The following is a 26,520-nucleotide window of genomic DNA, read 5'->3' on the forward strand; positions in this document are numbered from 1 at the left end:
GTCGACGGCGTTTCGATCCAATTGTATTAATGGATCATCATCAGGACTTCCAATGTTAGCCTGAATGCAGAAAGCCTCAAGGAGTGGTTATCAGAGTGATGTTTAGACGGTGAATTAAAAGGTTTATCAGGAGAATGTACCAAATGAAGATAAGGGTAGGAAGGAATTTGCGGGCAGTGGTTGACGTCTGTAGTATAAGTCTAGTTTCAGGACTTAACCCAAGGAGACAATGGTGGGTCAGGAATACAACCGGTAATTTAGCCGATGCCAGGGTGGATGGTCATCTCGCCTAAGTAGGAGTCTTTGCCGGGATGCCGATAAATGGATTCCTAAGGTTCACAGTGGAACCGCGTTCAACCGTACCGGTGCTCAGTCGCGGCTAAATTATCGGTTGTATTCCTGACCCACCATTGTCTCCTTGGGTTGCGTCCTGAAACTAGACTTATACTACAGACGTCAACCACTGCCCGCAAATTCCTGCCTACCCTTATCTTCATTTGGTACATTCTCCAGATAAACCTTTTAATTCATCGTCTAAACATCACTCTGATAACCACTCCTTGAGGCTTTCTGCATTCAGGCTAAGATTGGAAGTCCTGATGATGATCCATTAATACAATTGGATCGAAACGCCGTCGACACAATATGTGGGTTAAACAATGAGTGTACTATTATATGCCAAAATTGTATGTTTCCCGCATATGTGAAGCAAGTGTACGCTAAATACTCTCTTTGCTCACGCCCTCTAATTGCCTGAAATACCACTGTAATTGTATGTTTTGATTATATGTGTAGCATCGTGGATGCAGGACTGTGTCCCACTGCTTTATTGTTTGTTCGTCTAAGTACATTTTCAATACATTGAATTAAATTCTAAGTCCGGCTGGACTTTCCTCTTGTTATAGAGTTCATTGTGGCCTATAATTATTACAACATCATATTCTTTGTTGTCAAGGACCAATTGTTCATAGGTTAATTGATACCCCAGGTCCTTGGTTACCTAGTGGGTTCCCTTGTTTTTTATTAATAAATTCAGAAATTCAGGCCTCAACAATCGCTCCCAGCGCAAGTATTCATGCAGCTGATCGGTATGATGGCTCCTGCATATTCATAGTCCCGCACGCGAGGCTACACATGCGTCCCCTTCAAGAATGCTTGGCACGACAGTGGAACCAGGCTCATGGGCATCTGAAAGACCTAGTGTTGGTGACCGGTCGTGCATACAACTCTCTGCATTGGTGGAACACACAAAACCTGTGCAGTGGACGACCGTTCCACGAGCCTGTCCCACAAGTAGTGCCGACAACGGACGCATCTCTCCAGGGCTGGGGGGTGCATGTCCTCCATTATACTGTGCAAGGACTATGGACGGTACAGCAGCAAAAGATGCATATCAATCTTTTGGAGCTGATGGTAATCTTCATGGCAATGAAAGCGTTCAAATTGCACCTGTGCAACAAGGTCGCGTTGATCCGGACGGACAACATGACTGCCATGTATTACATCCAGAAACAGGGAGGCACACACTCCCCGCAGCTAGCTATCTCACCTAGCCCAGAGCATGTGGAAGTGGGCCATCCAAAGGAACATCTTCCTCATGGCGGAACATCTCCCAGGCAAGGACAACCAGATGGCTGACCTGCTCAGCAGGCACAGTCATCAGATGCACGAGTGGGAGATTCACCCCTCAGTGCTCCAACCATATTTCCAGCAGTGGGGTCATCCAGAGATCGACCTCTTCTCCACAAAGGAGAACGCAAAATGCCAAAACTTCGCCGTCAGGTTCCCACTCCCGCAAAACAGTCTCAGGGCAATGCGATATGGATGAACTGGTCAGGCAGATTTGCGTACGCTTTTCCCCCAGCTCCGCTCATACCGCTAGTGGCGCGCAAACTGCGGCAGCACTCCATGACGCTCATCCTGGTTGCTCCAACGTGGGCACGGCAGGCTTGGTACACCACGTTCCTGGAACTTTCAGTGGTGCCTCACCAACTGCTGCGCCTCACGCCCAGTCTCCTCACTCAGAGCCATGGAGACATTCAGCACCCAGATCCGCAACAGTTGAGCCTTGCGATTTGGCTCCTGAGGTCATAGAGTTTGGCTACCTAAACTTGCTCCCTGACTGTATGAACATCATCAAAGAGGCAAGCGACCTACAACTAGGGCGTGCTATGCAGCCAAATGGAAACGTTTTGTCATCTACTGTTCCAATAATGACATTAATCCGCTAGATGCGTCCACACAAAACATCATATGTTACTTGCTGCATCTATATCGATGCAATCTAGCGTATAGTTCCATTAGGATACATTTGGCCGCCATGGCAGCTTATGTTCAAAACAGGCAGCATCATTCCCTCTTGAAAGTGCCTGCCATTAAAGCCTTCTTGGAAGGACTCAAAAGAGTGATCACTCCCAGACACCCTCCTTCACCTGTCTAGAATCTAAACATCGTTCACACCAGGCTCATGGGGCCACCCTTTGAGCCTCTTCATTCTTGTGAGATACAGTTTCTTACATGGAAAGTGGCTTTTCTGATAGCCATCACATCGCTACGAAGAGTTAGTGAGCTTCAAGCTCTAACAATTCAAGAGCCCTTCCTACAAATTTATGCTAATAGGGTAGTGCTGCACACCAACCCCAAATTCATGCCTATGGTGGTCTCGCAGTTCCACATTAATCAAACCATAGAACTGCCAGTTTTCTTTCCAAACCCAGATTCAGTGGCAGACGGAGCACTGCACACCGTAGATGTTTAAAGAGCTCTCCTGTATTACATCGACAGGACAAAAGACTTTAGAAAGACTAAACAACTGTTTGTTGCCTTCTCTCCACAACACAAAGGCAACCCTATTTCCAAATCAGGTATAGCCAGATGGATTGTTAAGTCCATACAAATCTGTTATCAAAAAGCTAAACGCACTTTAACAGTTCCCCCAAGAGCGCATTCCACACGCAAGCTAGGGGTATCCGTGGCTTTCCTAGGTAACATTCCTCTAGAGGACATATGTAGAGCAGCCACATGGTCCACCATACATACATTTACCAAACACTACTGCGTAGATGTACACTCCAAGCAGCAAGCCGTTGTGGGACAGGCTGTTCTCAGAACTCTCTTTCAGACTGCTGCAGCTGGCACTGGCAACTGCCGCTAGGGAGGTAACTGCTATTTATTCTATGCACAGATATGAATTCAGCAGCCCACATGCCTCGAACGGAATATGCTACTTACCAGTATGCATCTGTTCTTGGCATGTAGGGCTGCTGACATTCATATCGCCCTCCCTCCTCCCCGGTGCCTGTAGCAGCTGTAGCACTCAGAATCATTTTCAGGCATGGTCATCACTTTCAGTATTACACTCCACCTCTGCCACAATGGCGAAAAACAATCTGGGGATGGAGAGGATGCCCATGCGCACTGTAGTCCAGGGGAGGAGCCACCTATCTCGTGATACTTCGAAGACTCTTCCAGGACAACAATGTGCAATCATCCGGACCCAACACTAGGCGGCGATCTATGCACAGATATGAATGTCAGCAGCCCTACATGCCAAGAACAGATGCATACTGGTAAGTAGCATATTCCTTACAGCATTTTGAGGTGTAAGTGATTAAGTGCTATATATAAATATTCAACCACTTATTCTGTAAAATGTGATAGATTCGTAGTAATTATCCTACTTTTATTTCTTATAGGTCGGAGCATTGTTTATTTTGCATTGTAATGTTAGCAACATCTACTTTACTTCAGCCAATCAGCTGAGCACAAAAAAATGGAAGGAATACATGATCAGAAAACCAAAAGTGATTAATGGTAATATTAACCAACCGTTTATTTTTTAGTGGTTTTTTTGTTCTCATTTCTCATTTCCTGTTCTATATTTTTTTCCTTCTTTTTATTTTGAGGCTTGAAAATAATGGAACTATAGACATAAGTCGTGATACAATAAAAAGGTTTTGAATTGTTTTTATTCCTCTTGAACTGGAGATTGAGTGGAGTGGTGTCTAAAGAGTGAGTTTAGGGCCCAACCCCTTCGGGGGTTCAGAAATTGCTAGTAAATAAACCCATTCTCCTTCTAATCTGGCTACAAAACTCCTTCTGTTCTCTCCGTGCTTCGCATAATAGCATTCATAAAGGCATTCAGGGAAAATAGCCCAGGCTTCAAGGCCCCTTAATTAGCAGTAAAGCTCTATTCTATTCTTGAGAGCAGTTGCCTAGTTCAGAAATGATTGATCTATGAGCCATGTGGTCTTCCTGAAAAAGAACCAGAGTATCAAGAGGTACGCCACAAGGAATTGTTATCCGATTAAATCTTTTCTTTATGATAGTCTGACATAATGTTGAACTATTTTGTCATTGTGTTGAATGTTTACTTTATAAGCTTTTGAATCCTTTGCTGCATGTGCCTTTACACTGGTAGTTATGTCGGATTTCCCACTGTCGACCCAGCCAAAAGAGGAATGTTTTTTGTCTCCAGGAAATCCCTCAAAGTAATTCTTTGAGATTACCATTTAAACCAATAGATTTTCCTCTCAAGTTTCTGTTTGCGGGCAATAGCGACCCTCTGTTAGTGTGGTAAGAGGAAAATGATCCATTCCTACTTACTATCCTCTGAAAGATTGGTGCTTATGTACGCCCTAATCCAAACAAGGCAATATGAATTTACCCTTTCCCACTGGATTACCTCATGCATTCTACGGTGTTTTTCAGTTTGTGAAAATCCTACAGGTATTCATACTGTCCCTCTAGCATTAAATAGCTTCAGTAAGGTTTCATAAAAGTTCTCAATTTGATCTTTGGAGCAGTGGTTTAGACCATGCCCTTTATAATGCTTTGAATGTTGGCTCCTACATGAATGTTAGTAGGATCGAGCAGTGCTAAGAACACATATTCACAGTTTTGCGGTTACCTCCTTCTGTAGCAGATGTGATGCATGGGAAAAGAAAGCTGGCGTTGAATGAAAGTACAGGTTATTAACAGAGTACTTTGGACACTCTTAGTCCCTCCATTCTTCCGTCTGTGTATCATTCTATCTGATCCATGACTTTGTGCGGGCATCATCCCTGTAGCCCCAAGGTTAATTATGTTGAAGTAGTAACACCAAGTAAGTGGGGATGGATCCCCAAACGTATTCAAGTCCTTTTTGTGGTGGTACTAGAGTACTGTAGGTAAGTGGCCAAAAACAATTGACTCGCCGATTTATGTCTGATTTGCAGATAGCTGGCCTCTTTTCAGAATGCTGTTGTGGGCAAAAAGCGGTGGATTGGACTGCGACCTGAGTTATTATCAGTGGCTTAGGTTAATTCAAGCATTCACCAATTACTTGTTTGGCTTCAATAAACTGACACAACTTCCATATATTTGTAACAAATAAAGTTGCGCTTGTCGTAAGATTTGACCACAGATCCATCTGCATATCAAAAAGTAGGCCTATTCAGGTTAGGTTGAAGTGTGGACTACAGAAATTACTAATCTTGTATGCATCGTATGATCCTATTTTTCCCAAAAATCATGTTTATGCTGTTTTTTTTTTTTTTAGTTCCGGACGTGGATTTGAAAGGAGAGACGTGTAGTTATTATTTTTTGGTTCAGAGAGACGATGGAGGTGGTTGTAAAGCTGTCATGGTTCATTCAGCCAGCCAGATCAATGGTGCAGCTGCGCTTTCAATAGTAAATGGGAGGCTCAAGGAGAAATCTGAGCTGACCGCTTCAGGTAAGATAGCTATCACATCTATTATTAAGGCAGATCATCTTTTTATTCACGTTTTTAAATTTTTAAACGAAGTTGAACACTAACAATTCAAATTATGTTCAAGAAATTACTTCAAGTTTGTGCTCTTTTATATCCATTTATTATACTTTTAGTGATGGATAATACTTGAGTCCACTAGCTGAGATTTTCATTTTATCATTTTTCTGTAACTTGCCCTTGTTTGAAGTACCAAAAAGGTGGATGTAGAGTTGCACAAATGTATGCAAAGCGACAATCGAAACAATTGCAGAGGCATATTGTATAGAGGCCTCTTCTCAAGGATGTAGGGAGAAGCAGGAAAAGTGGACAGTATCGCAAAGCTGCTGCCTCTGTACATATCGGACAATAAAGTGTCAGTTGAGAGTGGAGTTGGAAATGCTTTTGTTTTGATTTGGGCCAATGCTCAAAACCAGGACAATTATATATATATATATATATATATATATATATATATATATATATATATATATATATATATATATATATATATATATATATATATATATATATATATATATATATATATATATATATATATATGTATTTGTATGTATATATATATATATATATATATATATATATATATATATATATATATATAATCTCTCTAGGTAAATATACAGAAATATCTATATTAATGGGACTGAAAATAAATGTGGCCCACCAAAACATACTTGTAGCAAGGTAGTAGTAATAGCTGTATCCTGTGGATTTTCTGTACATGGCCAATGCACCATATCACTGCTTCCCAATATGAACTTCATAAAGGGAAAAAGACCAGTATTTCTCCACCCCCAGAGTTACCTATGCCTGGAGGTACCAGTAACTCCTGGAGCAGGGGAAAAACCACATGCTGAACACTTAAGGTATCTGTAAAGTCAACCATATTTAATTGATGTTACCTTCTTTTTTACTGGTATTCACCCATCTAACAAACAAAATGCCTCCGTAGAATTTAATGGGGGTCTCAGTTTTAGACAATGAACACCTTCCAATAAAGAGTACATACCCAATTCAGCTAACCCAGATCACCAGTCGAAAGACTTCACATGATCCACAATTTAAAGTCAAAAAGTCGACGGTATGCTTTTACCATGGATAAGACTGCTTCGGCCAGGCCCTAACTCTCTGTAGATTGCTAAAATACTCTATACACATTCCCGAGGTGAGCACAACGGCTTGCCACCATAGAGCCATGCTTGCAACCCTAGTGAGCTAAACCACCTCGAAGTGTGCCACCCTTACATTCTGCAACAATCTGCTATGATTCAAAATATTCTGCATATTTCTGTAAATATACATCCAAACCTTCTAAACATGCTTGTTACATAGAGTTTGTCTATAGCACTATATTAAACCAACAACTGGAATGCATCCAAATATGCACAGGTGGGTAATGTATTGTAAATAGAAGCTTTGTTTTTTATGCAACAGGCTGTGGCTTTAAGCCACAACCTACTTTAGAACATGCTTTGCAGCCTCATTGGGTGCACTCAACCTTAACCTAGTTTAAAACGAAATACTTCTTGCACCCTAAACTTTACTGGTATGTAAGCGGTGCATATGCAACTTTCAATATGCACAACCTCACTTGCCTCCAGGTCTGATGTTGTTTCTATTCTCTTCACCCACACATGTAGACACTGGAACTCTTTGCTGTAAAGAACTATGATGTTATCGGAGATGTTATCAAAGGTGCCATCAGTGCTGTTATTTCACATTTCATGCTGGATGTAGTATGTGAGGTCAAAACCAGTGTAGGGCCGGGGCAAAGGTTATAGTTGATTCATTAAACACTGGTGAATTTCAGTGTTTTAAAAAAAAAAGTTTAGTGCCCGATGTAGAAGTTGGCTGGAGGGAATACTCCGTCAGAAATGTGACCGATATCCTGTATACCATGTTACGAGCCACATAGCATAAAATGTGATCATAATACGGCGGACGGGATATCGGTCATGTTTGTGAGGAAGTGTTCCACTCAGCCAACTTCTAAATCAGGGCCTTAGTTCTTAACTAATTTCCACACTTAACTATAATGTCTCTTTAAAATGTTGTTTTTGTTTTCAGAGATCAACAACCCACCCTCCCAAAAAAACCAGCCTGGATGAAAGGGAAAATAGTTAGCTATCCAACAAAGGGCACAGTCTGAGGAGGCAAATGTCCACATGGCCCCAAAATGTGTGGATATAGCAATAAAATCCATAGTCATGGTGGTTGTGATTGTCCAGTTTGTGGCTAGGTCCCTTCTCCTTCCTATTTTTAGTAGAGGTTCTGCTCTCTCCAGTTTAGAATGCAGTTTCTTGACGTTTAGCATTCCCACAGTATTAACTTGTAAATTCTAATTTGTTTTAGAGATTGAGCCTAAAGCATGGCACTTAAATGTTTTCTTGTAATGTAATGACCATGACGAGGAAGGGGGTAAGGAGATAATGGTCTGATTATGTACTGGTAATCTTCATTTCAACTATTCAAACATTTTGTTGCAGTATTTATGAAGAATGCTCTTTTGTCCCAATCACATTTTGGCTTGGTACTCTGCCGGTTTAGTGAGTGTGGGCTCCCTTTATGCTTTTATCCAGAATAGAAGATGGGCCTAGTCAAGTGGTACTTTGGCTACACGGTATCTGTCTTGGGAGGTGGACACAATATATAAAATACAAGAAATTGAGAAACTGTGTCATGAACTTCACTGATAAGTTATCCAAAATGTATTTAGCAGCCTTTAGAGATATCTAAAATGTCTGTCTGGGCTTGTGTAAGAGCGTATTTGTTAACACACTTCGATTTATTTCTCTAGAGACCATGGTAACTGATATCATCACTTCTCTTCCATGTTTTAATGGAGAGCAAATAATTCAAAGGGAGAAAAGGTTGGTTCAAGCTCAGGCCTCTGCGTTGAAAGAATTTCTGAGTAAGTATCAAGTGAAAAGTTGCAACACACAATAGTAGACATTTTTAAACAATGTTCTAGTAAGTTTGCAATAGTGTTTAGTAGAACAGTATGAATCCTGATGCCTTTTTAGGACTGGCTTGACAGAGCGGACTGACTGAGCATTCGTCAATATGTTTCAAAGAAAAATATACATACAGTGAGCTTCATAGGAGGATTATTCATTACATTCTATTTGCTGATTAGTGTATCATTTGTCTTCCAATGGACTGCTTTCATTGCAATTCTAAAGGGACTATTTCACATATTCATAGTATAAACTATCACCACAATTCCTTTTACATTCTGTTGGTCTCATAAATGTATTTTATATAGAAAGCAATCCTTTTAAGGTTTTTCACTTCAGCTAGCTTTTTATAAATGTGTTTGTCAAAACTTAAGTGGGAGCTTGACCTTAAGAGGCCATAATATTAAGCTGTCTGTTTGCAGATTGAGGCATTCTAACTCTAAGATGACTGTACAAAGTTTTGGATGGCCATTGAGTGGTCAGACTTTACTGATATCCAAAAAGAAAGCCAACCACATCTCTGCACAGTTACCCTTTGAGTGCCTAGTAGCTCCTCGGGTGTGATGCCAACTGTTCTGCATTTGCTACGGTTGTTTGGTAGAAACTAAAGGAACAAAAAAATGTTTAACTGCCTTGGGGGCCACAACTCAAACTAACTGCAAAAATTGAGATGCTTTCATTTGCAGCTATGCTTTCTACATTTGTATTAGTTTTGATGCACACTTTAGAATGAGCAGATTTCTTTCTCATGCTGTGGCTGCTTATTCTGGACAATTGACTAAGCCAAACTATTTCCATAAAATGGCAAATAAAGCTTAGCCAACAAACATCTATCCATGTTTATTCATGCATGCCTTTGCATCAGATAAAAAACCTTAATGACAGAACCATTAGCATTCTAAGTGGTTGTTTTTGTTAACTACAAGCATACATGTTCATTCATTTATATCCCGTTGAGATCCATGATCCTATTTGAGCAGCATTATTGCCTGACTTCAGTTCTCTGTAAATCCATTATATTTTCAATCAAGTAATGGTTTGAAGCCAATGGGAAGTTGAGTCAGCCATGTATATTCAGAGTCAGAACCAAGGTAACCCAAGACTCTTAAGTTGTTTTTTCTATATCCGAGATTAATAATTTGTCCAGTCCTGCTATTACTTTTGTGCATTCTGGTACTTGCAGACTTGATCTTCCATTAATAAAATAGGGGACAGCTTTCAGAATCCAAAGACCGAAAAGCATCTGCTCCCGCTTGCCGTAAATCACATCGCCAACCACCACCAGAATTATACAAGCGGATCGTACCTAAACTGGCTACCACTTACTACAATGAACAGAAAACCTGATCTGGTGGGTTGTGGAGCCTCACTCAGGCTGGTCCTGGTCAGGAGTGACTGTGGTTGTCACTCTTGTCACCAAGAGGTGAAGCAAGACTGTGAGCGAATGGTGGTGCACTTACTGGAGCATGATGGTGCGTGTGAGATAGCATCTGCAAGCATAACTGGCACTCGTCCAATGTCAGTCAATGTTAGTCCAAGTGTTCTGATATTTCTCCCTTTCAGACGTGTGTAGCTTACACACTCGGTTTTATTCTTAACGTATGGAACTTGCAGTTTTGTTTTGCCAATTTTAAGTGCAGGGTTACACCAGCCAGAACTCAGTAAAGAATACGGGACTGGATAACCTACTCATGGTGCCTGACATACATTATCTTCAGCTTTCTTCAGAACTGCTGCACAACTTTGATGGGTATTTCTCTGGCCAGAGTATAGACTCCGAAGCCCCGCAGGGGGTGGCATTACCTAATGCTTCTGAGCACTGCCATCAATGTCTGTAGCCTGAGTCCAGTCAGCCTGCCTGAGCCAGCATCCAACAGTGCATGAACCATAGCCCAGGTCTGAGAAACAAGTAGCTAAAAATAAACAAGCACATCATGTTAGAAAAAAGCACAATATTCGGGCACAATACAACTCATTTTCTAGGTGTTGTACGGCCTTTGAGACCACTCCAGCTCTTTATCTCATAAAATTATTTCTCCAAAATAGGTCATAAATGCATACAGAGATGGGCCTCTTTTCAGCGTACTTCATCCATTGGTCTGGTAAATTGTGATTCACATTTTGCTTCTGCCCTCAACCGCAATACAGCGAGAGGGACAGTGGATCAGCCTACTTTGCCAATTGGCTCCATTCATGTTGAGCGACTATTGCATTTTTTCACATCCACTTAAAATAGTTCCCTTCTCCTCTCCGAAAAGATGATCACATTTTTACTTAAATAACTGTTTATTTTGCCTGCACTTAGGATGCTCAATTATCCTGTAATTTGTTAAACATCTCCGTTTGAAAGTTGCTGTTAAATAGTGTTTAAGTGACATTGCCTATTGTAGCTTCTTGTAATTTGGGTGCTTGGTTAAGTGCTTGTCTTCTTCGGAAATAACTTTCGCATATATCTCATAGTAATAAAACGGCCAGAACAGTGATTGTTTATTAAATGTTTATTGCAAGCATATAGCAACACCCTTTAGTCATGTTTATTAATAAGCTTTCATTTTAGTCGCATGTGTTTGCTTTAAAAATAAAACAATTTAACTATTGTACCATCTTACCAAGCTCAGACTTATTCACTTTGGCTCTTATTAGGGCAGATGATGCACAACGCAAACATGAATTTATATCTCTGTGAGACTCTTGCTAAGTGATGCTGTGAAGGCTGAGCCAAAGCCATGGTTGTAAATGTGTAGAATTTTTAATAGGTTGGAGGTCTGCATGCAACAGCCATATTGGAGTTTTCCAATTGGTGGCTGTTACTAACCAGGACTGAAGTTTTAAATCCAGGCATCTGTTTTTTTAGGGTAATACTGACACATTGTGTTGTCTTTAATTTTCTTTCAGGTTTAGTGTGAATCACTTTCCTGTTGTACGGATGAAATGTTATTATATTTTTCCTTGATAAGTGGGAAACGTAAATTTTACTGTAAGGTGACAGGGATTATTTAATTATAGGCCTGCTCTGACATTCGAACGTGCCTCTAATGAGAACATGTCATTGATAACTACACACGAGTAGTGAACTCACAGATTTTTGTGTTATGGTTGTGATATAATTCCTCTGCAACCTCCCTCATGGCAGCAAAGTGATGTTAAAGCAGATGCATGCCCGTCCTGCCTGTTGCCATGTAATACTACATTTCAGGACTCTTCCCTCTCCCTACTCAACGGCACCCAAGATAGTAGAAAATCCAGTCTGCTTCCTCAATGCCCATACGTCTGCCTTCGTATCACCTGGCATTTTGTCCCACCGTCTCACTTGCAAAGAGTCTAAATTCCATCAGTACTGAAACGTGAAAGTGATGCAGTCAAGACACCAATGCCAGTCCTGTACAGCTTGTAAATGAGTTGTTTTTGGGCAGTAAACTTATTTCTTCTGAGTATGAGCCAGAAATTGGGCACACGTGTATGCCCGTTTCAACTGAGGGGAGGAGCTACTACTCCCAAGTTAACCTGGAAGCCTTGGAGTTAAAGTTCAAACATTCGAAGTTAAGTTGCAAACTGCTTTCAGTTATCCCAACCTCGCCCTCAAGGAACATATTGGCAAAAAAAGGACGACGGCCTGATACTAGCTTTCTCAACTTAAAAAGAAAAAAAAGTGAAAACATTTCTTCCAGAAAGCAATTTCAGAGCTACTATTCAAGCTCATACTTGTATCTGAATGGTGGTAACTCTCCACTCCATTGCCCCCCAGACTCCACATTTGCCTCTCTTAAGGGCATCCTCATACTGTATCACGTTTATCAATTTCCTGAAGAAATATGATCACATAACCATTTTCCTGATGGAGCTCTATTGGCTACTGTTACCTGTCCGCACCAGCAGGTTTCACTGAGCCTGGCTGCATAATTTCCAAAGTCATCATGACCAGCACCCCTGAGACTTGCGGCAAAGTGTAGGATGACCCTAAGTGGTGCCAGTTATCCCGTATCAACAGTTTGAAATCTGGCAGGCTATGGCGTAGGGCGTTGCCATCCAGATGCAAGAGCACGTGGTCTTGAACAGCAGTTCTGAAGTTGCTTTCTGGAAGAAAATGACTGACTCTCTGTACCAGGAAGACTTTCTTTTTTTGGCAGTGTGTGTTTCTTGAGGGTGAGGTGGGTGTCCAGGGTGAATCCAAGTGACTTGGCAGTCCGTGAAAGTTGGGAAGCTGTCAAGTTTCTTGTAATTGATGCAGGTTTGTTCTGTATCTTGTTTGTTGTTCTTGGCAAATAACATGATTTCTGTCTTGGTTGAGCTGAGCTAAAGATAGGCACTGGGCATCCACGATGATGTGCAAGAAGTGTATGGGGCCTTGGATGTCTGAATCAGAGGAGACTTTCAAGTAGAGCGGTGTATCACTGACATATTGATGAATCTTGATGCTGCTATCTATGAGTAGGGCACCAAGCTCTCCATGTTAAGGTTGAAGATGACAGGAGACAGTATGGAACCCAGGGGACCTCCACAGGTGATAGGGATCTTTTGTGACCTGACTATGAACAAACTGGTCTTGATTGGAAAAGTAGGAAGGGAACCAGTGAAGAAAGATTTACCTACCTATTTACTACTCGAAGCCACAGTCCTATTAGTGTGTTAACTTCGATGAATGTAAAGTCCTATCTTGTATCCTTCCTTGATGTAAAACTCAGTTGCCATGTATTTAAGTTTATATTTTATCAGCTGTATAAATAAATCTTCTGCAATGCTTACAGCTAACCTATAGCTTTTGGGTGTTTATGAAAGCAAGCTGCAGAGCATGCTGAGGACCTCCCTTCAGGATTATCAATATTGTTGTAGTGGGGCCCAATGAGCAGTAGATTAAGGAAGTTTCAGACACCGCTTCCTGCTGGGTAGACAGCAGAACTCCCGGTTCTCTTGACCTTACAGTATGAGAGAATAGTGCCCGCTCCAATTTATCAGGCAGCGCTGTAATCTGGATAGAAAGGGTGATATGCCAGGAAAAGAGACTTTGGGTCCAATTCATAAAAAAACACTGCACTCTTGGCAGAGGCCCCGCAGTTGTCGCGGGGTGCTCCACTCGTGGCAGGACCTCTTCAATGAGAAACTGCCTTTCGCATGCACCGCCACGAGTGCAGGCCCCTGGCATGAGTTCGGAAGCCCTTTGTGAATCTGACCCTATGCAGTGTTTGTATTTTATCATAGCCCCTTATGGTCTCCAAGACCACACGGCACATTGCACAGGCGTTGGGAGTTGTCTTGTGCATAGTGACGTAAATGCCCCAAGAAGGACAAACTTAGCCTGGGGAGATTTTCCATCTGCACACCATTTATTACAAATTTAATAGGATTTGAGTTTTAGGAACCTAGATGGATTTCTATCCGTTTTCTTATAAATCCACAAACTAACCTCTTCTGAGATGTGTTTACTATTTTTGTAATTTTTCGTAACTCGTTTAATTTTTCTTTCCAGTATGTTTTGTATTTCTGTGTTAGCAAGGAAAATGTAATTGTAACACATGCCCAGCCATTGCTATTTGAATCATGAGCTGCCACATAATGGGTCACACACACACATATATATATATTATATATATATATATATATATATATTATATATATATATATATATATATATATATATATATATATATATATATATATATATATATATATATATATATATATATATATATATATATTTTTTTTTTTTTTTTTTTTCACGGCGAAACGCGTTTGTCTTTTTATGGGGTAGGGGGTCTGTCAATAAATTCAATGAAACATCACCAGCTTGGAGTGCCGTCTGCTTTCTTCTGAAAAAGCGAGCGCGTATCAATTATTTATATATATATATATTTATATATATATATATATATATATATATATATATATATATATATATATATATATATATATATATATATATATATATATATATATATATATATATATATATATATATATATATTGACAGGACTCAGAAACCCCAAAACTCCCGGGTTTCGAACAATGAGAGCACTCAAAGCAGGTATAGCGTAGGTCAGCCAAGCTTTATTCGATGAACCCCTCGATAGTCAGCTAGCAAACGCGTTTCGGCGTTTCCGCCTTCGTCAGTGTAACTGACATTATTTACACATCAAATTTAAATCAGATAACAACGTGGTCGTCATAGGTCACGTGTCAATTCATTAACATAAACATAAACGATGGTACCTTAAAGCAATACATTCTCTACTCCTGCGGCGGCCATCTTTCAATATGCAATAATATACATTACATTACATATATACAAATTAAACATGGACCCAGAGAGGTAATACTTAATTCTCTGTCTGGTCCATTTCAAAATTCCGAAAGAGAACATTCATTAAAAATGCTCAATCCAATTTTTAGCACATAAATTCATACATTCTAATGGCCGATATACCGCACGTACCAAAAAAAAAAAAAAAAAAAAAAAAAAAAAAAAATATATATATATATGTATATATATATATATGTATATATATATATATATATATATATATATATATATATATATATATATATATATATATATATATATATATATATAACCTACTGGCGGTTGCCAGTAGGTATATATAGTTAGGATTTTTTCTCTATGGGATTTTTGAAAATTCTATGTCTATGTCTAATAACTTTGGCGTTTGTGGACGGAATTGGCTGAAATTGTCAGGAAAATGGAACATTTTTTTTCTGAGCAGCCCCTGACAATTTGGGGGGGTTTCATCAAGGGGGGGCCGAGAAAAAAGGGGGGTCCCAAAACGCGTTTTTCCCATGTTAATTTCCATAGGGCGGTTGGCCTCACTTTTAGCTCGAACGGCTGAATGGATTTGCACGAAACTTGGCAAAATTGTAGGGACTGTTAGCCCGATGTGCCTTTGCTAGGTCTCAATATATGTGCTCCAGTGGATTTTGAGTAATTTAGGTTCAAAAAAAGAAATATATCTGGGCGGAGCCTAACCACACATCTGATCTGATTGGCTGTCAGCACTTCATCCAAGAAGTGTTGGCAGCCATCTTGGGACCAATATACATGATAGCACCTCATTAAAAAGAATTGTAGTTAATAGAGGATTTTAGGACTTTAGTTACATTATAAATCATTTGTTGATGGTACCATACTCGTTTTAGGAATTGTGGTGGGTTCTAAGGTGATTTTACCATGTGAAAAAACCTTCTGCTGTGATATCATGAATATTGTTTGAAAGAAAATTAATATCTCATGATTTTCCCACAGTGGTTTGGAAGGGGATCTATAAGCTAAACTGAAAGCATATTTTCTGTAAATTCACATTATCTTTCTCAGTCATGTGAAAATGAAGTCTGACATTCTCAGTAAAACATGTACATCCAACAAGGACAGAGACTGTCAGTTGATTCCTTTGTGTTCTACTGCATCCTCCTAGAGTGTTCTAAAGAACAACTAGAGCGCTAACAGTCCTACTTATTACAAAGGTATGGCTCACCTGAAGCCATCTTGATTGGAATAAAGTGGTAACTCTTAAAACATTTAATTTAAAAAGAAACAACATGAGGGGGTATATTTTGCCATAGAAAGTATGATTAGTGCTGCAGAATGAAAAATTAGGGCACATTTTGAGTGACTTCTCAAATCCTTTTCTATTTCATTAAAACATTCTGACATGCAGTCTCCCAAAATGGCAACCAGAGACAAAAGAGCCCAAATGTAGCCCAAATATCACCCAGATGTAGCCCAAGTATAGCCCAATGACAGAATGTCCCAGAGTGTTTTAAAGAACAACTAGAGCGCTAACAGTCCTACTTATTACAAAGGTATGGCACACCTGAAGCCTTCTTGATTGGAATAAAGTGGTAACTCTTAAAACATTTAATTTAAAAAGAAACAACATGAGGGGGTTAATTTTGCCATAGAAAGTATGATTAGTGCTTCAGAAAGAAAAATTAGGGATCATTTTGAGTGACTTCTCAAATCCTCTTCTATTTCATTAAAAAAATTCTGACATGCAGACTGAAACATGCACTTTGAATACCAGCAGCAGACGTCCCTGGTGAGCAGTAGCTTTACTACAGTGATCTAATGTGCAACTAGAGTGCTAACATTCAGAATTTATGGCAAATGTGTGACACATCTGAATGCCTTCTTGATGGAACCAAAGTAAACAAGCATTGAAAATGCAATAGATCTCGCCCTCGTTTAAGTTAAAGCCATTCTGTTTGTAATGAGGTGGCTTTTTAGCTTTGCTTTTATTAGTGTTTTTTCAACTTTCATGTGAATAACATGCATCTGTATGCATATAAGTATATGTATGCATGCATTTATGTTTGTATTTATATAGATATACAGATGATATATGTTTATATATGTATGTATATATATATATTCACTGAAAAAACCATAGGTTATAGACCATATATAGTTAGGAATTAGCATTTACAAAACCTTGAAAATTCACTGAAAAAACTATAGGTTATAGACCATATATAGTTAGGAATTCGCATTTACAAAACCTTATTTTACTCACACAAAACCATTGAAATTCGCATATATAGTTAGTTGCACTAACTATATATCGCGCACCCGCAATCCACTGCTGATGATGTCACATATTACATCATTCATGACATGGTCAGTGACATCACTGATGACATCACTGATGACATCTCAAATATATATATATATATATATATATATATATATATATATATATATATATATATATATATATATATATATATATATATATATATATATATATATATATATATATATATATATATATATATATAATAAAAATGTTATTCGGCAATCCCCTCAAAATATTCATCATACACACTGGTTTCCTTGGTTGAGCAGTGAGTTCCAAATTATCATCTATCTAATGGATTAAGTCTTGCCTGCTGGACTCCGTTCACTCAGGCAATGGTAAAAGTGAAGTAACTTGAATCAAGTACATTAGTAACCGAGGCCACAGGAAACCAGTTTGAGATAGACTTGACTTCTCAAGGATATTGCCTTATCTGCTACAAAATGCAACAAAAGGTCTGACTGTGCCCACCACACTCTAATTCCTGCTAGTATATCTGACTTCAAAATGTACTGCAATATTAAGGGGCTGTTAACATGTTTATTATAAAATAATCCATAAAAGAGGGTATTAAACTTTAAAAGTTTAAATCTTTCTACTGATTCCCTAAAACATCCTTTTGACTGACATAAAGCAGTATTTAGTGGAAGTTGCCATGCCTAAGACTAGACTTACTGTGTCTGAATGTAGAGCTAAACCAGATTAACAAATAGCAGGTGCTAAATCCTCTTTCCAGAACTCTTAAGCCCCCCTTACCATGCTCATGCAACTCCGATATGAGGATACATTTGAATATATTGTGTTGGAATGTTCTGGTACATGAAAATGTGGGCAATATTGTTTACCTTTCGTCATACCCAAAGCTACATGGATTAAGGCCCAGCCTTGGCACAGATGAAGGTGGTGTTTGTAACCGGCATTGTTATCACCTTGAAAGACTAACTGCGATAATTATGGACATGTGCTTCCTGCGAGGTATATTTAAAAGTATGTTCTAAATATTATGGAAAGTGTTGCATTATCAGTCATTTGAAAATAATGAGTTTTTAGGGGAGGAATATGATCGTTGTTTGTTGATCAAAATATGTTTAGCACATAGTCCTTTTCTGCTATTTGGAATGAATTTTAGTCTGATGAAATCAATTTTTATGGGTTATTGGTTGATAACGTTCACAAATGATATTAAAAAGAAAAAATGAAGTGGCAGTGCAGGGGTACTATAAGTTAGGTTGTCAATTCATGTATTCGTCTCAATTCAAGTAAAATCTTGTTTCACACATTCCTTTAAAAGTTGTTTTCTTTCAGGAAGGCAAGAAACTGCCAACGGCCCACCAACGTTTTCTGTCGCTAACCTCAAGGCTCTACTAAACATGACTAGGGAGCAGTTTCTGGCATTGTATAGTGATCACGCAACTAAAACTGTGCTAAACAGCAAAAGCGACAAAGTGAACACAAACATGGTAATCTCTGGTAGGTGACTTATTTTTGTTTTAGAGTTGGTTGTTGTGAAGTCTATATTCTTTCAGCAGCCACGCAGCAGATTATTCTGCGTAGAGCTGTAAGCATGTGATGTATTTTGCATGCTATTTAAATGTGCATCTTCTCTTACATGCATTACATGTCAAGACATGCAAACGGTTCCGAATAAGGTTTTGACTGTCATCTCTCTATTTACATGGTTAAGGCACCTGGGCTAGGGACATGACCTTTGATGTTTTTCATTTTATAAAAACCCAAACTGTGTTTTCAGTTATATGCACAAGAAACAGGTACCAACTATGGCCTTTTATGCTTCCCTTTCCATTGTCCGATTGAAACCTGGCCTGTCTGGTAAACTGCTAGGAAGTCTGACTTCATTAAGTGGCTTTATAAGCTTATGCCCATGACCACCAGATGTCTCATGGATTTGTATCCATGGTTACAGGCTCAGTTAGGCAGCATAGGTTGTGTTTTTCAAGCCGTGTACCTCATTTATTATCTCATGCGCTGGGGCGCGCCAACAAAGATAGCAAATGAAACCCAGTACCTGCGCAGCACCAGAGTGTTCGGATTACTCCTATTTCTCTGGTATGCATGAGCTGCACGTTTGACTCAACGCGGTGTTGTGTTCCCCGACGGTACTACCCACGATTTTGCGAACTGAGTATCTTACTAGAACGATCTCAGATCATAACCCCCTATTATTCACCATGGACTGGATGGTTGTGAGCTCATGTGTCCCCACTTGGAGGCTACGGCCCGAAACGTTAGACGACCCTTTTTTCCACCCGGCGTTAGAAGAGGGGATTACACAATACTTTGCAGTGAACGCGGGTACGGCCACGTTGAGAGCGACAGAATGGGACGCCTTTAAGGTGGTCACCAGAGGGCTCTGTATAGGTAAGCACGCAGAGGTACGTAAGGTGCTCCGGGAAGACCTGGATAAAGCTGACACTGAACTGCGGGAGATAGAAATAATGATACCTTGCCACCCAAACCTACAGGAAGAACTTCGGGCAGCCAAGGAAGCAGCAGCGGTCGAAGTGGAGCGTTTGCGGTGGTTTGACCACAGGGCCTACACGGTGAGGGTGCATGCGGAGGGAGACTAGCTAGCTAGCCTGGCTGGCTGGCTAACCCCACAAGGCGAAGTTCCCCCCATTCTGATTTTGAATAATGAGGAGGGAGAGTCGATTTACACCCAAAGCAAAATCATGCAACGCTTCCGCCGCTATTATGAAGAGCTCTATAAAAGCAAATTTGAGATCGGAGATACCGCTATCGACACTTTCCTAGCCGAGCTGGACTTGCCGGGCATGGACCAAGAACAGGCGGAGGCCCTGGGAAAAGAAATCGAACTGGGGGAAATTCGGGCCGCCATTAATCGAATGGCCCGTAATAAAACGCCGGGACTGGGTGGATTACCCACAGAGTTTTATGGGAAATATGCCGAGGCTCCAGGAAGTCTATAAAGAGGCCAAAGAGCCTGCCCGAGTCAATGCGCGAAGCGCTGGTGATCCCACTGTTGAAACCTGGAAGGGAGAGTGAGAACACGACCTCATATAGACCGCTGTCAATGTTGACCACAGACTATAAGATACTGAGTAGCATCTTGGCGGCCCGTCTCCTGCAGCACATGACTGCGCTGGTCCATGAGGATCAGGCCGGTTTTATACCAACGCGGAACACAACAGCAAACATCAGGAGATTGATACGACTTTTTAGATGACGACCACCTAGACACACAAACGCCGCTAGTAATGTCGATAGACATTGAGAAAGCTTTTGATAGCTTGGAGTGGGAGTACTTATATAAAGTTTTGAGACGGTTCGGTCTAGGTGAGGGATACTTACAGTGGACGAAAGTACTTTATGCCTCCGCGGTGGCTAGAGTAAGAGTAGGATCACTGATATCACCCCAGTATCCGGTAGAGCGTGAGACGAGGCAAGGGTGCTCGCTATCTCCACTATTATTCGCCCTGGGGATCGAACCCCTTGCGGCTGAGATCCGAACAGGGAAACACTATGGAGGCCTGGGCAGCAGGGTCGGACGGCAGTACATATCTCTGTACGCGGACGACTTGTTACTGTTCCTTGAGGATGCGGAAAGGGCACTGACTGGATCGAAGAGGCTACTCTCACGGTTTGGAGCAATGTCGGGCCTGCAGGTGAATTGGTCCAAGACATGCTTATTCCCAGTGTGACGGGGAGAAGTTAAGCCATGTATGTGTCAGGAAATGAGCTAGGTGCCTACTTGCTTGAAGTACCTGGGGGTATATGTCTACCACACAGCGACGGACATGTTGGAAGGCAATGTGGGCCGCGGCATGAGGGCTTTGAAAGGCAGTATGGCCTTTTGGGCCACCCTCCCCCTGTCTGTGACAAGCCGCATTTCCCTCTTGAAGATGATAGCACTTCCAAGACTACTATATTACTTCAAGACGCTTCCGGTGTGGATACCCAGCGCTACCTTTAAACTATTGAAATCATTGATAATATCGTTTCTCTGGGGATCGGGCAGCTGCAGGGTGGCGCAGACGACGCTCTTGTGACCTAAAGATGAGGGTGGGTTGGCAGTCCCGGACTTTGAGATATACTATCTAGCTGCCCAACTGCAAGAGGTTGCGAGAGTATTCCGGGGCCCGGAGCACCAACGGGAGAAGGGAACGACATGCCACATCCTTGCATCCATAGCTCTGCAGCAGAGGCTGGACCTCCGAGACCTTCTCACTGAAGAGAAGACGTTTAGGCTCTGTTGGAATCGCTCCCAGCGCAGAGCGGGGGTGATTCACCCATACGCGCCCGAAATACCGCTCGACATAACGGCACTTCTGCACAGCGGCGATTGGTCGCAGCTACAAACGTGGGAAGAGGCTGGGTTGCAAGTCTTGGGTGATCTATACGAAGACTAGAGGCTGCTGCCCTACTGCACCTTACAGGAGAGATTCGGGTTGCCGAGGGGGGGGATTTTTGTTACATGCTGCTCTTACTAGAGCGCTACAGGCGCACTGGAAGGCTCGGTTGCTTGAACCCAAGACAACTATGACCTGCCAGTACACCATGATGGCGGCAGGGACGTATAAAGCAATCACATGCCTGTACGCTAGGATGCTCCACGAAAACTTGCCTTCCCTGACGGCACTCAAGGGCAAGAGGGAAACTGATCTAGGTAAGGACATCCCTGAGACGGCCTGAAAGCAGATAGTGCAGCGAGCCCGGAAGAGCACGAGGAACGCACGATTCCAGTTCGTGCACTTCCACATTCTCCACAGGGCGTACTTAACACCTGGGAAGATCCAACGATACTTTGGAGCGGATAAAGCGGCGTGCCCCAGGTGCTTGAGGGTAGGGGTGGAACTAGACCACATGCTTTGGACATGCCCCGCAATGGAACGCTACTGTACGGAGGTTGCTGACGTCTTGAATGGGATAACAGAGAGGCTACTGCAGTTTGACATGGCTGCACTGCACTGGTTTCCACACACGCCCAAGAACAAGATCACAAGCAAGTTCATAGACATGGGGCTCCTGTTGGCAAAGCGGGAAATCACGAAACGTTGGAAAGCAACCATAGGTCCCACCACTACTAGATGGAAGAACGAGCTTCTAAGATGGGCTGCCAGCGAAAGCACATTATGATTTCAAATGGCACGCAGGCGTAATGATGATAAGGCATTAGAGGCAGCAGCGGCCTGGGAAGCTCTAGTACAAGCACTTCGAGACTATGAGCCACATGACGCAGGGGAGGGACACGACGCTGATGGGGGGGGGAGATGAGCTGTGAATAAACCGGCACTTCACGTACTCTGACACAGAGCTATTCCTAAGGAGGCATACTACTAAAATTTGGATTTGGCTAGCTGCGTAGGTGGTGGGTCATGTGGGAGGGGGGGAGGAGAGTTCTAGTTTCATAAGGATAAACGTGGGCTTCGCTAATATGGGCCCAGTTTCACTTGGAGCATTGACTGTAGCAGACAACACATTGTCATGCCATGTAATGTATATCTAGTGGGGGGGCTATTGCTCTCTCCTTTTGGGGGGTTTAACGATATGCATTGCACAAGGTTCCATGTATGTTTTGTGGAAAAAAAACAATAAATTACGTTAAAAAAAATGAAACCCAGTGCCTTTTGTTCTCTGTGCACACCCGACTTTAAGTTGGAGTCAGTGCTAATTGCGCTAGACTTCCAAAAACAGCCGCCACCTTCCGCATTCTCCAGTCTAACAGACAGAATTCAGTATTTGATTTCAGTTCAACTCGTGGCACTGGTAGATGTTGGTTAGATGATCATCATTGTTAATATCTACACTTCAGATTTCACCAGTCTACCCACAATACTGCATTCTTTGTTCATCTGTGAAAAGTCAAGTAGACCCCTGTGTCAGTCTGCAGGCTGTCTGATGGGTTAAAACACTGGCGTCAAACGAATATTACTGTTGCATGATGCAGAGGACGACGACTGCTAGGCTTCATCATAAAAACAAATGGTTTCACATTTTCTACTGGGCTCTTGGGAATTACCGAAACCCCTAATGAGCCTGGACTTTCAGGTTAAGACTAATATCAGACTCCTTGCTGACTCCTACAAATTCCTTGCGGACTCTTTGCTGATGCTGCCTGTCTCACCAGACCTGGAGACATACGCAAACTTAAAACATATGCAGTTAGGAAATACTTTTTTGGTCTCATCTATGTACACCCTTCTATGCACAGGGGAACCTCAATTCATCATTCTCACCTAAATGAATACACTATTTTAACTAAAACAGTTAAAGTGACAGGATTGATTGGAAACATTTTATTTTTCTTACTTGTGTTTTCATTTCCCAACTACTTCTGAAAGAAGAACACCCCAGTTGTAGAGTACATAATCACCATACAGTTGAATTTTTGTATGGTCTCCATGAGAAAATGTCTATTGATGACAAATGGCTTGTTTTTCTTACGATAATTCTAATAGAAGTTATAGATTTCCTTTTAAAGTACAGGCTTCTTTTTTTGCATGGTGGGTTACCTTTTCCAAACATAGGCTCTTTGGAATTGTGTGTTGAATTGTAGTTTACATTTTTCAGTATAGTCTATGATTAAACAAAAACCTAATGTTCATATTTCCTTTGTATAAATAGAAGTGTTCGTTTTCCTCGTGTATTGACTTTAAAACGCGAACGTGCTGTAATTTCATTATTGTCTGTTTAGATTGATGACGTTTCCCTTTTGTTACCAGAACCTGACTCAAGGTCAAATCCATTAGAGTGGCCAGAAAGATATGTTCTTCAGAACTTGGAGAATTTTGAAAAAATAAAGCATAGAATGAGGTAAGAAGCTACTTGGCCCGCTTGGTAGTCCAAATTGCTTGGCGATGGGTGCTACTGTTTTGTTTTAGTGATTGCAGGCTTAATGAATCCTGAATTTAAATTTCTCCCATTTAGAGTTGCAATACTTACAGGGTCATCCGAGCAATTGTTAGGACGGAAGGATAGCCAGAGGGAATCCATGACACAACTGGATGCTAAAGAGCTGCTAAAATATTTCACACCACAAGGCCTGCCATGTGGGGAGCTCCAGCCATTGCAAGTTCAACGAGGGTAAGCTGTGATGCGCAATGTTAAATTGTGTTTTGAAAAACTAGTGATTGAAAACAGCAAGGAACCAAACACTGAAGTAGAAACTGAACAACCTGCATGGCACTAAGCCAGTTGAGAGTACTGGAAACAGGGAGGGTGTTTTTAGAATGATGCAGAAGCAATACCAAATCACAAAAAGCACAATCTTTGGACCAAGATCTAGCGTTTTGCCAAATTTAGTGTAATTCCGTTCAGCGGTTTTTGCTGTAATCTGCCTTAAAGAAGTTTTTGGTAAATGCATGGGGATTTCGCGTTTTGATATCCCCTTTTTTCACAGCCCCACTTGACGGATCACACTGAAACTTTCCATGCACAACATAGTAAAAAACCAGCACCTTTTCGAAATTTTCGTGGAGATTCGTTGAACGGGCCAAAGTTATTAGCAACACAAAAAACGCTTTTGCCATGGACAGCTGATCACTTATTTTTTTTTAAACAAACTTTATTGGTTTTTCAATGTACACTCAGCAGGCACTGTTAGACGACAATTCTTAATTACATAAATCACAATTCCCCTTGCATCCAAACAAGTTTCGAAACTGAGGTGAGATCTTCTCTGCTCGGCACCCACTCTCCCTGGGTCTAACAAGCAAGTTGAAGAGATTACTATGATCCAACCCAACATGGCTCTGTCCATCGCATTGTGCAATATCTGTACTGTATAAGTCAACAGTAAAAAATACTAATTCAGGCTAACCCAATAACTCTTTTAAATATCCCCCTCTTCCCCTCCCCCCCTCCCCTGACCACCCCCAGGCATGTCGCTCCTAGCATTGCACCTTACTTTTGTTAATCTAGAACATCACATAAATTGAAATAAACCCATGACCCAATACTATGGACATGTGCATGTCCCTGACCCCGTCTACCAGCCATGGTAGTTACAAGTGCATCCCTTTTACTATTGTGGTGAACCAACGTGGCGGTGCTCTAGGTCCTGAACGATCAGCGCTGTATCATCATCACTATAAGTGTCTGGGTCCTTTAGCATTCCCACCAGACGCTCCCATGCCCTTGCTATCTCCAGTGCCCTCTTATTTCCGGAACTTTTTGCCAATTGGAGCCGCACTACCCTATCGTACTCCGCCCATTTAAGAAACTCTTTACCGACGGCATTTGGAGATTTCTATTTCCATGAACAGGACCCATCTATTGAACCTATATTACAGGAGATGGGTGACAAGGGTTATTGGGAGGGGTCTGAAGACCCTCTGGCACGGGAGTGCCAGTCACCACAGGACTGCACATATGAGCTTGGGGAGGCCAGTGGCATTGAGATTTCGTCAGACACTGGATTTGTCTCCCCTCCCACCGTGGCTACGGAGGAGGGGGCTGCTTATAGTGTAGTGTTGACACAGGCGGCCAAGGCCTTAAACCTTGAACTCTCTGTCGCGGGCGTGAGGACTAAACTCCTCACTGAGGTCCTTAAACCGCAGGCAAGCTCCATTGAGCCTCTGCTGCCGTTTAATGAGGCCTTGTGTGACGTTCTTGTGGGCACTTGGTCCAAGCCTGCCACAGGTCCGCCTGTGGATAGGACCGTGGCCAGACGCTACCGCCCGGCCCCGGGCGACCCTTGCTTTTTGTCCACCCACCCCACCCCGAGAACCTGGTCATCCAGGCCTCCACTTCCCAGACCGCATTCCCGACGGCTCCGCCCGATCGGGAATCCAAGAGGTATGAGCAGTTCAGGAAGAAGGTGTTCTCGTCCCTGAGTTTGGGACTGCGGTCAGTTAATACCGCATGCCTCTTGGGCCGCTACACCCACACCCTGTGTGACACGGTCGAGGACGTGCTGACACAATGTCCGGAGGAGGTCCGGGCAAAACTCACCCAAATCCTTGAGGAGGGTCGAGATGCAGAGCGGTATTCCATCCGGTGTGGGCTGGATACCACGGACTTACTGGGCAGGGCGATGGCAACGACGGTGGCGGTTCGACGCCATGCCTTGTGGAGGTCCGCCAACTTTTCGGCCGATGTCCAGGCCACTCTTCTGGACATGCCGTTTGATGGCCGTCGCCTCTTTGGCAACAAGGCAGACCATGCGCTTGAGCGATTTAAGGACTCCAGGGCTACGGCCAAGTCCTTGGGCCTCTCGGCCCCTCGCCAGCAAACGGGTGCCTTTCGCTCC

General features: G+C 41.9%; 1 protein-coding gene across 1 annotated transcript in view; it reads left to right on the plus strand.

Annotated features, from left to right (window-relative positions):
- The window catches only part of MTBP (MDM2 binding protein), a 181,060-nt gene that overhangs the window by 75,906 nt on the left and 78,634 nt on the right, over positions 1-26,520 (plus strand). Inside the window, exons 11-16 of the mRNA XM_086966165.1 lie at positions 3,696-3,813; positions 5,540-5,713; positions 8,550-8,663; positions 18,597-18,761; positions 23,993-24,083; positions 24,198-24,353. Coding sequence (XP_086822291.1) covers positions 3,696-3,813; positions 5,540-5,713; positions 8,550-8,663; positions 18,597-18,761; positions 23,993-24,083; positions 24,198-24,353 — 818 coding nt within the window. The remainder of the gene's footprint in view (positions 1-3,695; positions 3,814-5,539; positions 5,714-8,549; positions 8,664-18,596; positions 18,762-23,992; positions 24,084-24,197; positions 24,354-26,520) is intronic.

The sequence above is a fragment of the Lissotriton vulgaris genome, chromosome 4_1 (assembly GCF_964263255.1).
Source record: "Lissotriton vulgaris chromosome 4_1, aLisVul1.2, whole genome shotgun sequence".
Lineage (NCBI taxonomy): Eukaryota > Metazoa > Chordata > Amphibia > Caudata > Salamandridae > Lissotriton > Lissotriton vulgaris.